The sequence below is a fragment of the Acomys minous genome, assembly GCF_964271855.1.
Source record: "Acomys minous genome assembly, chromosome: 9".
NCBI lineage: Eukaryota > Metazoa > Chordata > Mammalia > Rodentia > Muridae > Acomys > Acomys minous.
Window position 1 is genome coordinate 71,507,701 of NC_140490.1, and position 18,835 is coordinate 71,526,535.

Genomic DNA, 18,835 nt, shown 5'->3' on the forward strand with positions numbered 1-18,835 from the left:
GTCCGTGTGCTTACTTTTGGCAGGCCTTCCAGGCACATTTCAGAGAACTTCTTCACGACACGAACATTTACAAATCCAGTTCTCGTGTCATCATCAAAACCACATCCTCTTTCTCTATTCAAGTTGTACCTACCACTTTGTTCTTGGGTTGTCACCCCAGTTCCCTGTAAGTTAAGTCTCTATATCTGTAGTCTTATTGTCTAATCACCATGACGACCGAAATTAAACAAAATTCAACTTTTCTCTCACATTTTAAACATTTGTCTCCTCTAATATCTTCATGGATTTTCAGTGATCATTACCACCTGTGAAGTGTATAAGTCCCTACATTTGAGATGCAAGGCCTTCCAGAGTCTGCTGTCAAGAAATTCTATTCTGCACAAATAGCCCTTGCTTCTGAATTTTGTGTCTGACTAAACTCAATATGCTACATCTACAGTTTCACTGTGTCGTGTGCTCTGCTGGTGTCCACTTTCTCTTTGTTCTACCTTTAACAACTGAGATCTTACTAATTATTTATCATCCATGTCAAAGCCGCCTCCTCCAAGTACATGTCCCTGATCTTTCCAGAAAGATTATTCTCTCTCTTCACCTGGAAAAAGAATGACTCATTCCTGAGTACTTTGCAGATTATCTTTTTTTTCTTGTCCCTTGAGAAACAGGCATCTTAGCTCATCTATAACTACCCATTCTCTACCCTCAGTGTTGGTATCACTCCATGTAGGTGCCAGTAGAACCTAAAAGGAGACTCAATGTTTCGATTAAATCAAAACCCATAAAGCTAACTGCCCTTTAAAAAACCCAAAATGTGCTCATAGTGCATTTTGCCTGCTTAAACAACACCCTGGATCCACTTCCAAAATCACTAGTCAAGTAATTAAGAAATGATTTAAGAAACAAGAGCGTTTCTTAGTAAGGAGCAAACTATTATAAAGGAGAGACTAGGGTAGTGGGATGGTTTCCTGCTTCTAACAACATATTCCCCTGCTGGGTGGCTCTTAGCAGCTGCTGGCCATAAGCTCACAGATCCATGAAAGCTGCCAAGTGACTCTGCACAAGTTCAGTCTCAGGAGAAATGAAATGCATGGCTTGGAGCCAGCCAGCTGATGAGGACAACTCTGCAGATGATAAAAGACACGCAGGCCATGGACGAGCACCATCAGTCAGCAGCAGCCAACAGGCAAGGCAAGCTACTCCCAGGTCAAATTAAGATACCAAACTGGAAAGCACAGGGCTGGTGCCATAGATCTCTCACTTCCTGTATGAACCTTTGATTTCAGCATCAGCTGGCTGGATGACGCGAGCTCTAGGCCAATCACTGTCTTTGCCAATGATCTAACTACATAACACTTGTCCAAGATGTTCCATAAACTATATCTGTCTTTGTCCGGTTCTTCAAGATTGGGAGTACAGTACAGAGAACCCTGCCCATGCTGAGCAACACATCCACCGAGAGCTTCCTAAGAGTCACTGAATAACTCTCCTTTCACTCACTGTCCTAGTTTCCTTACTGTTGCCGTGATAACACTATGACCAAAATCAAGTTGAGGAGGAAAAGGTTTTTGGCTCCGACTTCAAGTCTTAGTCCATATTGAGAAAAGTCAGGGAAGGAACTCAAGAAAAGAACCTGGAGGCAGGAACCAGGAAGGAACAGAGCTTGCTGGCTTGTTTATAGCCATGTGAACTTGTTTTCTTAAACATCCCAGGCCACCTGGCTAAGGATGGTGCCACCAAGACACACATTCCTCCTGCATCAACTAATAATCACGACAATTCACACAGACATGCCCATAGGCCAGGCTGACCCAGGCAGCGCCTCACCTGAGGCTTTCCTCTTGAGTTAAGAGGCTTGGGTTATAGACTCTGTTAACTTAACAGTCAAAGCTAACTAGAAAAGTCTTTGAAAGAAAAAGCATAAAAGCAAATAACATTAGGTCTAAAATGTAATGGCAAAACTATCCAAAGAACTCAAAATCAGTTTTAGACTGTATTGGAAACACTTGGATTCAAATGTAAAGCATTCCAACTGCTTAAGTATGGCTTTATAATATATATATGTGTAATATATATATAAACCATATAAAGTTAAATTTCTGAAGTTTTTTTTTGTTTTGAAGTTAAAAGTATCTTTCACAACCACACAGTGCTCAGAGCTGAAAAGAGCATGTCTGGGCTTCAGAACAACCCAGGGCACCAGACAGTGACCACATTTCTACATGCACAGGGCCCCGAGACACGGCTATTTCTCCTTTTCTTGTAGCCACAGTGAATGGACCGTTTTACTATTTGTAGCACATACTCATGTGTTAAATGAGCTATACATTTCCATAAGAACCTTGGCCTGATGACATACACCAATACATACAGCTAAGGACTTGGCTTGGACCTGTGTGTACTTAGATTTGTACCTAGGCCCCTTATACTGAGACTTGAACCTAGAACCCTGCCCACACTAGGCAAGTGCTCTGCCACTGAGTTACACTGCCAGTAGAAGTTAGCCTCCTTTTAATGGCCTTTTCCTCTCATTCCATCTTTTATTCTCCCAGAGAATGCTTTTGTTTCATTGACTTGATCCAAATCTCTAAGTCCAGAAAGCAAATTCCCTGTTAAAAGACTTTTTTTCACTTTTCATAAAATAAGCTAGATTCCTGAAATGTCTCATTTTCTTGCAGTTCATTTCTAGCCTGATCTCTGGCACAGCTCTGGATACCTGTGTGCTGGTTCTCTCTCTTCTCTCTCCCTCTCTACCTCCCCCATTTCCTTTAGAAAAACGCAGGATCACAAACAGCTCAGAGTCCTCATCTCCTTCCTTCGAAGGTCTGGTTCTGAAAGTAACCCTGGTGCAGATCCACGGCTCTACAAAGCATGTCCCGCCACCCCTTAAAATTCAACCTTTCTCCTTACAAAACAAGCCTTCTCCTTTTTTCTTTAAAACAAAATGACCAAAAAAGAAAAAAGAAAAAAAGAAAAGAAAAGAAAAGAAAAGGCCACTCTGTGGACTCAGGGCATATGTCCCTTTAAGGCATGAGAGACCGCTGGGGACTGTTGATTTAGGAGGGAGCCAGACCAGGCTGCCAGGAGGCTCTTTCCCAGAAGACCCCTCAGCTGTTATCCCTCATCAAAGCCCCTCCCAGTCCAGCGCAGGATGATGCTGGCAGCTCCTGGCTACTCAGCCACCTGCTCCTGAGTGCCAGCCAACGCACCAGGCTTGAGGACTTTACGCAGCAGCCTCTTGTTCACCTTCGAGTTCTCCAATCTGTTGCTGTCCACGTTTCTGCCTTGCCACCTGCCTGCTGCAGTTGGCAGCAGCCTAGCTGATGTGCCCACACACCTGTCAGTGACAGGCACTGTGAGCTGCAGTTCTCTACCCTGACAGCCACACTTCAGGGTCAAGGGTGACCCGTGTATCACAAGTATCTCCCAGAAACAACACTCCATCCATCAGAAGCACATCCACTTGGAATATTTTTCTGGCAGAAAGACATGCTCAGGGGAGGAGATTCCGTGAAAGGACCTCTGACAATCACTCACGATGGTGGTTCCTGCTTAGTTCTCCCAACTTTCTCTCACCTGGGACCTTCTGAGCAGCTCCTGGAACAGCACCCCATCTTCTGCAGTCCCCGATTTTGTGAAGTTAGGTACATTACTTCTCTTCTCAGTGTCTGTTTAGTCTTCCAAAAGCCATAGTAAAAGCTATCCCTTGCACACATTAGTATCATAAAAACTGAGACAATGTCACAAGACCCTGGGGACAGCACATGGCACATAGTGAGCTATAAATGTCACCTACAAATAGGTTCAATCAATGTAATCTCCCTGTTTCAACATTCACAGGTGCGTAAAAAAAAAATAATAATAATGACAATAACGACAAACCCTGGTTAAAGAAAGTAAATTCCTAAACATCCAATCCTTTCTCCTGCTCTCAAGTGACACTAGCCTGCGGTGGGACGTCATTATCTTTATGTTTAGAGGGATTTTTATGTATTTGACCAACAAGAGTCTATTTGCTTTGAAGACAATTGCCTCCGAGGCCCTCTGGCAGTTCCCAGGTACACAGGCCTTCACAGTATGCAGTTTATGAACTCTGAAGCATTTAAGTTCTCTTTGTGGCCTCTGACTATTCATGAAGTTCAGAGAGGTAACTGAGGAGGTGACACAGGAAGACAGCAAAGCAAGCTCTGGTCCCATCAATCACTGACCCTCCCATCACAGCCCTTTAATTGGAAAACTATTTTCCACCAAGATCTAAAGTTTTGGGCCCTAGTTTCTTAATCCTTTCTGCAGTGCTGTAAAGGAATCTGGCAGCCACTTCATTCTGACGCTTTGAAGCAATACCGCACAGCGCTGGGGATTTTCCTGTGCGTTATAGATGGAAACTCATTGAACAGATTCCACACAGCAGTTACGCATAATGTTGGCCCAGAAAGAAAAGAAACCAGCTTCCAAATGTCAGGGTACCACAGAGAAAGCATTCGCATGTTGCCCGAAACTCGCACAATATGACTTGGAGAAACTTTAATGTACAATGGCCCATGTAATTCCCAGGGTGCCTTGACACTGGGTCAGTGACACCAGTTACTCTGTTAGCTTTATTGTCCCCCAGAGATCTTTTGACTGCTCCTCACTTCAGAGCTGCAAGGTTAGGATGCAGGTGTGTGGTGTGTTCTGAGAGGAGTGTGTGTGTACACTGCCTGTTCTCATAACAATACCTGAACTAATCTGAAAGGAAACAACAAAATTCACACTTCAAAGATGCAGATTTAGCTGCTTCTTGCAAAAATAAGTATTTGACAAGACTTACAGTATGAGTCACTGGAACAAAATTCCAGTAATCAAAAATAAGATGACAAATCCTGCTTGCTATTTCTTCATAAATAATGATTTACTTCAAAATGATTTATTAAAAGGGACTTGTTTCAAGAATCATGAATTAATAATATATTTTTACCATTGTAAAGTAAAATAGTTGTTTCACACACACACAAAAAAAATCACTGGTCTGTGAAGATAAGCAAAGACATGCATAATTAGCACCCCAGTGTATTAATAGGCTAACAATAAACAATTATCTCTTAAAAAAACAAAAAAAAACCAAAAAAACCAGTTATCTCTCTTAGAGGCTCTAATGCATTCTGTAGAAGCTGGATTTCCCACACCCCCCCCCCACACACATAAATAAAAAAGAAACTCCATTTTTAAAAAGAAAACTAAATCACCACACACAAGCTCTCGTGTTATCTATAACCTCCCGCTTACTATTTTATTTTGCTAATATTAATATTTCATAAATTTCATTGTCTCTGACAACAGGAACCAATTTCATACTTTCTCTGTCTTCCTCTACTTTGCTCAGTATAAAGCTTTCCAAGAATTGCTTCAAGATGGCTCCAGCCTCCCTGGACAGCTGTTCCACTCTGCCCCGCCCTCAGCACCAAATGTTCTTTCCCACATGGAAATGAACGATTCAGGTCTTATGGTCTGCTTACCTGCCTCCATGTCAAATAATCTACTTATGTGTATCAAGCTTATATACTGGAGGTTAACCATATTTATGTGCAGTTTGAAAATAAGGGGCCAGAATGACACGGGCTGCCTGTCCATCTCATGGACATGGACGGGAAGTGACTAGACTGAGTGACTAAATGGGAAAAAGCCAGAGAAACTGTCAAGGCAAAGTGGGATCCGGGTTCAGTTTAAACACAGGGTTGCGAAAGCTTTGTCAACTGCAAAGAAGGTGGAAGTAAGTTGGCACTTGTCTTAGTTAGGGTTTCTATTGCTGTGGTAAAACACTATGACCGAAGCAACTTGGGGAAGAAAGGCTTTATTTGGCTCATATTTCCAAATCACAGTTCATCGTCAAAGAAAGTCAGGACAGGAACTCAAACAAGACAGAGATCTGGAGGCAGGAGCTGGTACAGCAGCCACGGAGGGTGCTGCTTACTGGCTTGCTCTCCCTGGCTTGCTCTGCATGCTTTCTTGTAGAACCCAGGTCCCCCAGAGCATGGGTCGCACCACCCACAATGGGCAGGACCCTCCCACATGGAGCATTAATTAAGACAGCCCTATAGGCTTGCATACTTGCCCATATCATGGAAGCATTTTCCTAATTGCAATTCTCTCCTCTCAGATAACTTTAGCTTGTGTTAAGGTGACATAAAACTACGTGGGCCATGGCAGTCCAAAGAACACAGGAGTGAACTGATGGTGATGGCAATTTTAAGAGTCAAGTTCACATTCCTGTAGGTTTCCCACCCTCTGACAGGCATCTTGTACACTAGACAACTAATCCACATTCTTTGTGAGTGGACACAGTACGCCAATTTATCTTTCCTTAATTCTAATGGGTTTGCTGAGACTTCAGGCTTCTTAATCTGAAACAAATGTCCCATTAATGTGAGGGTGACAACCTAAGGCATAAGTGAAGGCTTAAAGGATATTAAAACAACCTTTGCAGGGAAAACCTAACATGTACAGAAAATGGCCACAGTGTCTCCATACTCTTGTACCTCCAACAAAGCAGACTTTTACTGTCTATCCTGAGTTGACCACTGTGGCTGCTACAAGGCCACATATTCATGTCAACTAAGCTTACTGTACTGTTGAGAAGACTGTATGAGGCTGTGTAAGTGAAGCTGCTCAAAGCCATGCCACACAGGTGACGTGATCAGAATGGAAGGGCACTCTGTGACTCTGGCGCCTTGGTGCTTAATCTTGGTGATAAATGCTACTTGATTTGTGACCTCTTAGCAGGTCCATAGACCAGTGGATGGTCCTTCTTTTTGCACCATCCACAGGAACCAGGATAAAACTTAATGCTAACTCTAGAACTGTACACCAGCTTCTCCGCTCCAGCTGACTTTCTGCTGCTAATATCCCAATCACCACCTCCAAGCCAGCTTCCCCGTGGCCTTTCCTTGTCTTAGATGGCCACAAATGTGTGCATATTCATCCACCAGCACAGACTCGACTTATTCCCTCCAGACTCTCAGTTTTCAACATGCATTTATCTTCTCCTAGCTCGCTGAAATACAGACCTACAGCCTCTATCTTTCACGTTGCGTGCCAGGTCCCAATTGTGTCAATTCCTTTCCAGGACACACCTCAAACCTTCCTCTTTATTCTGCCTATAGATAGAGAGGAGTAATTGACAACAGGTATCTTGTGAAGCTCCACGGGCATTTTTGCCTGAAGGGACCACAAATGAAAAGGAAGAGCTAAGTGGACTCCTACGGCGAATACAGAAAAGCTGACAGCACCACAAGATTGCGAGAGATTAAAAAGACAAGCTGGGAGCAGAAAAAGCCTACGTCATATTCAAGAACTCTTGGGAGCTTGGTGCATCACGGGCTTGTAGATGGGGAAAGTGTCATAATTGGGGATGCAGTCTCAAACAGCAGATCTTCCTGGAGGATGAGAGGCCAGTTAAAACCCAAGGGACACTTGAAAGACACAGGCACTAAACGAGGCCAAAGCCTGAGTCATACTTAGCAGAAGGAAGAACACTGCCCATCACCAGGGGGTGGGGGCGGGGCGCACAGCAGCGGTTCTGCCATCCCTCTAGGAGAAATATCTTTCTATTCTTTTGACCCCACCCCTGTTACCAGGCTGGGCTGCTGCGGTACCACGCTAAGAATTCTCATTCCATTTTGCTATTCACGAAACAATTACCAAATTGGGACCATCTGAAAGTACAAAGAAGCGTGTCATCCCCCTGTTTATGCCTTTTGATTTTCCATTTCTTGGGCAGAGAACTATGTCCCTGAGGCTCCTCATGGGAAGGCCTTGAATCATCGAGTCGCCCAAAAGCTGTAGTTTCTCATGGTCAAATGTTCTTCAACTCCAAAGGGGTAAAATATTAGGTAGAGTTTCTTTAAATATCATCTCTCTTCCATTCATCCATTCTCTTTCGATTAGTAGACCTGACCATGGATCATGAGTTGGGACTTTGCCAGTAGAGCCTGACATTCCTAATTTTTATCCTCTTTTCTTTAAGGCTATCTTTTGGATGAATTCTTACTTTTGTTCTCTATTACCAATTATTCCTTTAGTTAAACCACTTTGTGTGTTTTATTGTTTTAAATAAGTGGTATACTAAGCCTTGTATTTTATTTGCTATTTCCAGTGTTTCATTCCTAAGGTTTCTAGTCAGTTTTTTCCCAAGCCCACTTGTTCTTGGTTTACAACAACCTATTTTGTGTTCATTGCCTTTATTTTTGTAGTTATTACTGCCTCTCTCATAAAAATTTTCAGTTTTCCTGGGATGTGTTTCTCAACACTGACAAGCAAGGGTAGAAGCAGCAGGCTTAAAAACAAGAGATCAAAAGCCGGGTGTGGTGGCGCACGCCTTTAATACCAACACTCAGGAGGCAGAGGCAGGTGGATCGCTGTGAGTTCAAGGTCTACAAAGCAAGTCTAGGACAGCCAAGGCTACACAGAGAAACCTTGTCTCAAAAAAAAAATATATATATATAAATAAATAAAAACAAGAGATACAATGGAAGGAAAAACTTCCATAATGGCTGAGTGGGTAGAATGCTGAGAAAGAAGGGAATCTAGGAAAACACACAGTTTCAGGTTAAGCAGAGAGGACAAGGCAGCCTCTTACCCAGGGAAGAGGAAGAGAAGAAAACTTCAGAGGAGCAGAAGAAACTTTGATATGAAGAATATTTAAAACTGAAGTTCCAGAGATGTCTGGAAGGGGAAGACAAATGGGCAGATGTATAGTCATCTATATGGACTAGGAGGTTGGGGGGTAACAGTTAGAAATTAGAAGCACTATATGTCCAAACATATGACCACAAACTTGTCCTACAATCATGATGAGAAGACATGCTGTTGGTCCTCATGAGACCTCATAAATATATGTCCTTAATGAGCACAAGGAAGGTGGTACCTGCTGAAAAGCCATTCCCTTTCATGATTGTACTACGTTGTTTATCAATAAAAACAGAGAACGCTAACATCATCTGTCTCCTTTACTCAACTGACACAGCTTAGAGCTTTGCCATGTGCCAGACACTGCGCAGACACAAGGCACACTCTGGGACAATGTAGAACATCACACAATGGGCTTCAGGGTGGGCAAGGGCAGTCCTTCATGATGTTAGAGGTGTACATGACAAAAGGCCTCCTCTCTCCTGGCTGAGAAGCAGACATGACCTCCTCTCAGGAATTTATACTCCACCTAAGACGTAAGAATGAATGTCAACAGGCAGGGAATACAGAGTGTGATTTTAAGTTAAGAAAAGCGGCTTTTATAAAGGTTCTAAAGAGAGAAGGGCTCTGTATTGAGACAGGAAGGACAAAACATATGGTGACAGATATAAGGAAGCCACAGTGACCCTAAAAGGGCTGGCAAAGGCCGTAAAGGATGAGTACTCAGGTACCAGAAACTACAGAAAGGACATAGGATGGGCAGAGTCCTGGACCGTTAGGAACGAGGCTCTCCAGCCCTGATTTCTTTGAGGAACCATCAGAGACGGAAGGAACCATGAGAGAGAAAGCATCGACTGAAAGGCTGTACTTAGCAACTGATGGGTTGCTAGAAGCACAGAAGGGCCAGCAGGAGTCTACTTCCTGTGACTGCCTCCCTTCCTCAGAGTTCCGGACACGCCTCTCCTTAGTCACATGCCCCGAGGGATGAAATGCATGCTGTCTTTATTTATAGAGTGCAAGCTCCATCATTCTGGGGACACAGAGTCCTTCACAGTGAAGTGTATGTGTGTTCTGTGTGTTCTCTGTGCGTGCGCACGCGCGCGTGTGTGTGCGTGTGTGTGTGTGTGTCCCACAACACACTAATTTCTAACTGATCTATTTTTAAAAAGGGAAAACAAGACATGACATATACATAATACTGAAGAAATGAAGAAAGTTTTAGTCACGAAGTTTCAATCAAATACTATTGATTCAAAACTCTGCCCCAAGTTGCCAAAACTTCACTAAGCAAAGATCCTATGGGAGGAGGCAGGTCAGCAGAACACCCTTTGACCTACCTAGAAATCATATAAAATATAAGCTTTTCTTCAAAAGCAAGAGCAGAATGAATGCTGGGGTTCACTCTTGTTCAATTATATTCTGCTTTTAGTTGAAGAGAGAAATATATTAGTTGTCTTTCTTTTCCTATGCATGCAATATTCTAAGAACATATAAGGTTCTACAGACAATCCTATGAGAAAGAAAGAGAAGAGTGAGGAGAGAGAGAGAGAGAGAGAGAGAGAGAGAGAGAGAGAGAGAGAGAGAGAGAGAGAAGGAACTACCCTAGTCACTTTATTTTAAAGGAAGTTTGAGAAACAGCTGCTATGTTACCAAGTCCAAACACTGCAACAATCAGATGAAGGATAGCTTCCCCCACAAACGGCATCCCAGCTCAGCACAAAAGCCTAATGTAGTAGCATTGGTTTATCATACGCTTCTCGCCTGGCATCAAGGGAGGTCTTGAAGGTGTTATGTGTGTACTCCTAACCTTACTGTAAAGCCGGGAGAGCCTTGGCATCATTACGACACGGTTAATGATGCAGAAATGGAGTCATCTGCTTTAAGGGAGACACTGGAATTTACTGTGGGACCAGAGACATGGCCAGCAGAGTCAGTAAATACCCAAGACCTCACAACAGTCTTGTCCAAATGCAATTCTAACCATGAGATCACTCCTCAAGGATGTTTGAGAAAAAACAGTAATCCATGGGCCTGAGCCACTCATCTATCCCCTTGGTATTTTCAATGGCTCCTGGGCACTCCTGATGTAATGCTAAGCACGGGAGCTCTCATCTGGTTCATTTTCAACAGGAAGATATTCTATCTACCGCCCAAGGGATAGTTGGCACTGTCTAGACATTTCTGCTCATCATACTGCAGGAGAGGTGCTACTGGCATCTAATGAGTAAAGCCAGGATGTCCTTAAAAAGCCCAGGAGGCACAGGACAGCCCCACAACCAAGAATCATCAGGCTCAAAGCTCCACGGTTAAGCATCTGACGTAGGAGCTTGAGGGAAACACCGCAAGGAAATCTTACGGCTTCTAGTTTCTGCGGCACAGGTTCTGTCTGATTTTCCTCGTGTTATGCTATCTTAAGCACCCCATCTGAATTTGGGTGTTTTCACTTGGAGCTCAATATCTATTGGTTGCCTCTGACCAGAAAGCCAATGCTTAAGCGCCTTGGTGGTTTAACGTATTCCAGGAGAAGTTTTTAATTATTGGTTCCAGATTTGCCTAAAATCTGAGACTCTCGTTCTGCTCTGTGCACCGGGAGAAGGAGAACTTGCTGCATCGCTAAGCAGAGAGCTGAACTCACCGCGTCCCTGCAGGCAAGGAAGGAACATCGCCAGCTCTTCCTTACAAAGCTGGAAACTCCTCCTGGTCACACCCCGGGGAAGTGCTGGCTTTGTTTGAGTCCAATCAGTCCCCATTAAGTCTGTAATCTTCAGAGCCCTGTTAATCTGCCTGCTCAGGAGTCCAGCTCCTGCATGCCAGCCTGCCAGGCCCAGTACGGCCTTGCCTGGTCTCTACTGTAATAAGCCAGCCCAGTGGTCACACACGGCTTTTGGTTTGCAAGAAAATGTCGTCTTTGCTTTCTTACCTAACAAGTTCCTGAAATTGTCAGGGATAGCAGTGAAGCAGGCACACCTGTGATGGCGTGTGTTTCTGCTCAAATCAGACTGGCTGTCACTGGGAAGAATCACTAAGGAGGAACACACACACACACACACACACACACACACACACACACACACACACACACATACACACACACAGGCTAAAGCAGAACCAGCCGACAACAGAGAGACCTAGATTGACTAACAATTGCCTGAGCAGCGGTGCTGAGCACTGCTGGATTCAGTGTCGCACCTTCCTAGGAGAATATTTGTAGCCAAATTAATGACCCTTGGCTAAGAAAGAAACAGGAAATCTACATAGTACTCTTAGGGCTATAGAAATGTGACCAAACGCTGCACGCAGAGCACTTACACTGCCTGGCACAGCGCATGCTGACTAGATGGCAGCCATTACTAATACTATTGCTCCTGTTATGGGAAGAATCAGCAAACGCCTGAAACGCCGAGTACAAAATGAGAATGCGTTTTACTCAACTAATGAGCTTTTAAATGGCTAACTCATATTTGCATATACGCTATAAAATATGATTAATGACTGAGGTGAAGACACAGACAAACTGCACACGGTTACCAAAAAAAAAAGTATATATTTGTGTTTCTACTGGGGAGACAAACTTCCCATTAATATACGGAAAGGTGTTCTTTAAAGTGTAGCAAATGGGGCCTATCAAAATGTTATTTTTATCTTAGCTGCTCAAAATTCAAGTCTATGGTAGACACACAGATATCAGTGTGCTAGTCCCCAGGTCACAAACACCCTAAACCACAGACTGACCACTAGTAGCTTCTAATCAATCTCAAGAGACGTGTATACACAAGAGGAATGTAAATCACACTGCATACAGCTAATGTACCAACTGCAAATAAATCAACAGGCAATGAAAATGGCTCAAAAAAAAATAGAGGGCTGGAAAAAAGGACTGTATTACAATGTGTTCAGAAAAGGGCTGCGTGAGGAGGTGGATCTCAGCAGGAGCTGGGACTCACAGCAGAGGGGAGCGAGGCAAAACACTAGGAGGATTTCCGGGCAATAAGCTGCCAGAGGGAAACTTGGAGAGATGAGAAAGCCTATGAAAGCACAGGGGCACACGCCTAACGAACCAGCATTCATTAAATAGACGGGGACTTCAACCCTGCAGACAGCCTGGACAGAGACTGCTTGGGGAAATTACAGGAGGCTAGGAAGCTGTGCTTAGGATTTGATGTGAGACTGGGGATCACTACAAAATCCCATAATCAGTCATGAGCTTTCCTTTTCTTTAGGATATTACACTCTTCTCAAACAAAATACTTTTCTAAATCATCCAAACAGAAAAATGGGGCAATATAAATCTGACCTGGCAGAAATGAGCAAGGAAGCCCTGAAAATCCAGGAACCAATTAAAAACCAGCCAAAGGAAGTCTGGGAGCCGTGATCATCTTTCCTTCTGTTGGGTAGCAGTTTCCTTGAGGTGGGAACATGCGAGCCTACAGGGAAGCTCCTTAAGACAGGAAGTAGTAAACAACTCAAAAGATTTTCAGGAAGTGCCTGAAACTGACCAGACTCACTAAGCTCCTCCCTCCCCAAGGGTAGACACTAAAGACTGCTTGAGAGTTCTCTCAGAGGAGGCAAGCTGCAGAGAAAACTGTGAGCTAAGCCTAGCAGCCTAGAGGAAGAAAGGACTAGTCAAACTACCTAGAAGAAACAACCCCAGCTGAGGCTACTTAGAAGAGACTCAGACCAACTGAGCTACCAGAAGAGGATACTCTCTAGCCTGTTGAACTGCCTTCATGCTGTGCATCGAGGTCAGGTTTCTAGCTTTTAGGAGCTGTCACCCAGGCTGGCATTGGCTTTAGTGGTGCAGCAGTCTTTGGGTCGAGATGAACCCCTCACCCATATTCCTATAAGTAACCGTAATAAAACTTACTGTTGTACCAAGTTGGACTTTGGTAGTATCTCTACTTGGGTCTGTCATGGGTTATCTATCTGGACTGAGTAGATGTGTGTGCTGTATTTCCCCAGGAAAACTTTGTCACACATTACCACCCTCTGGGCCTCGATAAGCTGGGAAGCAATTCTCTGACACACACTTAGTGAAGATGACTGGCCCCTCCCCTGACCTGCACACAAAGTGCGGCCTATGTACAAAGTGATCCCTAGAGACCTTTTTCTTCACTATTTGTATGTGAATGCCTGGGCATGAAAATCATGTCTCCATCAGACAGAGATTTGAAAGTGGTACCAGATAAGGGCTCACATTGGTCATGGGAGCAGATATCACTTAGACAGGGATGATGTTTAAGCATCTAGAGAGCACACAAGCCACGGGGCTGAGGATAGAAAAGATCAGGACAGAAGTAGACTGGGATCAAGGTGGGCAAATCACTAACCCAGCAGTGAAGCCTCACAGTAATCACTGATGCCTGAGGATAGGATTTCAGGAGGATTCTGTGCAATATTACCAAGAGGAGGAGAAAGCCTTTGGGAAGCCGCAGGTCCTACCAGCTCCTCAACCACTGTTGCCTTGATCTTGAACTTCCAGCCTCCAAAAATGGGAGCAACAAGGTTCTGTTTATTACTCCATCTAAAGAAGTTTGCTAACGCAGCGGAAACACAAAGGAAAGACTCCAAACAGGTCTCAGTGCTCTTGGTCCGACCCCAGCAAACATCTATACTGCATAGCACCACCACCACCACCATGTCCACCCCGTGTACTGCACTGACACTCCGGAAGCACCTCTGGCCAGATGCTCAGATACCACAGACACGCAGACATACTAGGTGAAAGGTAATTTAAAACAGAAAATGTGGCAGCACTGGAGCATCTCTGTGTGTCCTGACAGCCACCCTCCTCGGCCTCACATGGCCTGGCTGGAACACAGTCAAGGACCAAGATAGTGGATGACATCGGAATGTGTCCTGTGGGGCAGCAAAGTCCATTCACAAAAAGATGCTAGGCACTCTTCCTGCTGAGTAGGAACACAGAAGAATCTGCTCATGACTTCCGAAGAATGTAAACAAGTCCACTGTGAGCAGATGTCCTCACAAACAGGTGCCCTTACAGGACAGCTGAGCTCCCAATGGAGGAAACGCCTCCTCCACGGCTTACTGGTGAAACGTCCTTCCGTCAAGTAAAGACAGGTCACGAGACATGGGAGAAGCAGCATTTAGAGGCAAGCCCACGCTGGAGTCCCGTGGCTATTTTTCAACAGGTAGGAAACCAGCATAGATTTGCCGGTGCTTATTATATTAAGCATGTCCCTACCCTTGTTGACAGAATGAAATTCTCTGCTGTTCGGCACTGCGTGTTTGTGTAAACTTCCCGGATGATTCTAGGACAAGGTTCAAGGAACCGCTACACACAGTTGAGATAACGACAGCATGGTGTGATAGGAGGAAGACCACAAACCAGCAATGCCAACCCAACCTTTGGGGAAAAAAATCCTGTCAGTGAAATAGCAGTTATCCAGGTTTAAAGCAGTGTGCTCTCTAATGCTTCTGCTAGCGTCCGGTGGGCACGAGGCGGACAGGCAGTGTGGACCTCACCCAAATGCTGCAGATAAGCAGGAGAAACTCCAGGTGGTCATCGCTTCTACTCAGCACATATGAGCATGCGTTTCCACGTCCCATGCCAAGCTCTCCTTTCATCAGGAAGCAGCATCTGACAGAAACACTGCTATGGATCTGCTAGAAACAGAGCCACGCAGGAAGAGCCTGGCTTCCTCATTCTTCGTCTGCCTCGGTATGGAACTGCCATGAGGACTATGATTTAAAAGTTAAGTCTTAAGAGGAAAGGGAGCTTGCGGTCCTGGCCTGGCCTATCACCAACTGACAGACGGGTAACGTGGCCTCTCTGAACATCCATGTTCTCATCCATGACACTGGAATGATGAACAAGAATGAAACTGAGCAGTGGGAGAGCTCTCTGGCATGTCACTCCAAAAGGGACATAGTGACATTTCTCTGGCGCTTTATCCTGACATGCAAAAGTCAAGCCTAATAGATAGGTGTGCCAGGGAACCTCAGGCTGAAGTGCTTTCCATAAAACAGCTGTCAGAAACAACTAAAGAATTATTTCAGACAGTGCAGACCAAACAGATAGAATAATAAATGTAGTACATGATTTCAGATGGGCTATTAGACAGCATAGAAAATGGCAATAAATGACTTTACTGGGTCAACTGGTAAGATATAAATATTGACTGTATGCTATATTTTATGTGATTATGGAGTAAGCACATTGTCTAAAACTATGTGACGATGTAAATGTTAGGGTATACTAAACACAAGGGAATAGATGTGAAAGCATAGAATCTTTGCAGTTCTCCATAAATCTAAACTTGTTCCAAAATACAAATATTTTCTTTACAAATTGTTGACTCTCATGCACACAGTGAAGGACAACTCCAAAGCAGAGACATTACATTGACTCTGCCAGGCTGCTGGACTATGTATCAAAGGCTGTCTTATCACAGAAGACCGCCAGTTCCACCAACCATGGTCACATCATAATTACACCGTTCATTAGAAACACTAAATGAGACTCTTAGAATAAACCAGTGACTCCCGTGACTCTAATGTGTACCGTGGGTTGGACAGCATGCGTCACTTAGCTAGGCTACATACATGGGTGCGATGCAAGTCTTGTTACGTTGCATATCTGGGTCAGGGGTCTAGATAAGGCCAGGGAATCTGCATTTCTAAGGCCCAAGCACCTACCTGTTCCTGAGCTCCACATGCTAAAAAAGCAAAACTGTGAAGCAGAATGGACCTCGGCCCATGCCTCAGCAGAGCGCAGGACTGCTGTAAGTGACGGGCCAGCTTTTACCTTGGTCGCCATTCCTTTGGACTGGCCATACCTAGTCCCATCCCTGTTTAGTCTCTGTCAAATATCACTAGACAATCTTTTTAAAGTTAAACCATAGCTGGTCCTATACAACCCTCACAGGAGGAAGGGTGAGTGCAGGCTGCCTGATATCTGCCTGTATCAGGACCATGCTATGGGGCAAAGATACTTTACTTGCAAGAGTTGTTTCTCCAGTGACCTCAGAGGACGGTTAAAAATCAGTGAGGTGCTGGTCTGACAGCCACTTTTTAACAATCTGCACAATGTAACCTTTCTTTACATGCAAATTTAAGCCCACTCATTCTGATTTGACCTGGGGAGTTTGTTTTGATTACTCCTTTGAGTCTATACAATGCCATGTAACTCTTGCAGTGATCTTCAATCTGATAATAAAATCTGAGCAGAAAAAGGACTGTGAATATAATAATAACGTAGTACCAAGAACATAATGGTTAAGAGTTGCCAAGGCATTCTAATTAAAATTATAAATGCCACTATGCTTCTTGAACCCTGTAAGTATAAATGAAGTCTCGCTTTTTTCTTCCCTCCAATCACTTGTTCTAGAAGGATTTCAGTGAAATGAGAACAAAAACAAATTCCCTGGACAATCTGTAATCAAAGAGTGAGAGCCATATCACATGACTGTCAATCATCCCCGCTCACAAATGAAATGATTCTTATGAACCTCCTTGATAGCCAGTACACATTTTCTGACTCTATTATATTCCAGATAATGTTCCAGACACAAGGGGAATTTTATGCCACTAATAAAACTGTGTTTGACTGGGATTCAAGACTGAGCTCCTCTGTACTAATTTTATTATAAGGCTGTTACAATATAAAAATACTTGTTGGCCCCTTTGGAGATAAATAAGTTTTTTAAGAGTAAGTTTTATATTGCCCATATTAGACTTATCTGCCTACCCATGAGTCCCAGCAGGTGACGTAGGGCAGCCCATCTGTCCTGATGCTCAGAATCCAATCAGTTTGTTCGTCCAGCTGGAGTCACTACTGCTTCAGACAGGAACCTTGTATTTACACAATCCAGCAGATGGGGCAAGACTATAAAAGCCTCATCCATTGCCACTGTAGATGTACAGACTACACTGCAGCAAGTACTGCCCAGATTTTATAGCCCCTTATAGTAGGGAGAAGAGGCTATCCAAAGTCTGCAACCATTCAGTGCAGAGCGGAACACTGCTGTGAGCTCTCCAGTCCTGGAGGCTTTACTCACCTGGTCAATCTCCATGAGTTTAGGGTAGGCGCCAGGCCATTCTATGGCCACCTTCACGATGTCGGCGGGTGGCGGCATTGTGGGACCGGAGGAAGTCCGAAGCCGGTGGAAGTGGGGGTCCTAGTGTGTGGACGGTCACACGTGTCTATACCTAACAAGCAATGACAAAAAGAAAGAAGTAGTTCAGCGCAGATGCAAGGCGAACTGGCTTCATCACTTCCTGTTTTCACTGGCGTATGAGAAATGCTCCCCTTGGCGCCTTGAGACTGAAGCCACAGGGGCAACAGCCAAAGGCACCACAGGTCTCCAAAGAAAGAACGGAGGCTGTGCTAAAGCATTGGAGGGGTTCAGCTTGCCATGTTTCCAGGAGCAAAACAGCAGCCTGCTTACCACAGGATGGAACCCGGCTCTCAAATGCTGCTCTGACCTGAGTGAGCAGGGATCGCGCCCAGACTGCATGTAAACCTTGGCGCTCAGCAGTCTCCGGAAGAACACATTGCCCAGGAAGTCATGGTCAGGAAGTAGGTTTTATTTAAAGCATTTTCTGTGTGTCGCAAATAGATCCGCGCTATAGCAACCAGGATATCTTGAGGAAGGAGAAATTCCCCAGGAGTTCACACAGGCTTGCTCCCACTCCCTCCCCAAGGCCAGTCTTCCCGAGGGAGCTTATACAGGTGGCTTGGGCAGAAGAGCCTTGAATTCTCTCACAAAGGGAGCAATGGTTGCCCTCTCCTGCCTCTCCATTTCTGTACCTCGCTGATCATTTAGTGATGTGTGCATAAATACACAGTATGGAGACTCCCCAAATGTCACCCCGCCCAACAGTTCTTTCCTCTAACCCTACAGCTGTCCAGTTATTGGTTCTTTCTTTCTTTTTCTTCCTTCCTTCCTTTCTTTTTTTTTTTCTTTTTTTCTTTTCTTTTCTTTTTTTTTAATGTGCACTGGTGTTTAGCCTGCATGTATGTCTCTGTGAGAGTGGCAGCTCTTGGGGTTACAGACAGTTGTGAACTGCCATATTAGTGCCGGGAATTGAACCAGGGTCCTCTGGAAGAGAACAGTCAGTGCTCTTAACGGCTGAGCTATCTCTCCAGCCCCCAGATATTGCTTCTTGATGCTCATGCCCTCATGGATGTCAAACAAACACAAAATACATTCTGACA

At 44.4% G+C, this 18,835-nt stretch overlaps 1 protein-coding gene across 6 annotated transcripts in view; it reads right to left on the minus strand.

The window, feature by feature from the left end:
- Positions 1-18,835, minus strand: part of ELMO1 (engulfment and cell motility 1) — a 531,552-nt gene that overhangs the window by 413,265 nt on the left and 99,452 nt on the right. For all 6 annotated transcript variants that reach the window (XM_084795120.1, XM_084795122.1, XM_084795124.1 and 3 more), the window contains one exon: positions 17,676-17,826. In XM_084795120.1, the coding sequence (XP_084651246.1) occupies positions 17,676-17,753 (78 nt within the window). In that variant the 5' untranslated portion in view covers positions 17,754-17,826. The remainder of the gene's footprint in view (positions 1-17,675; positions 17,827-18,835) is intronic.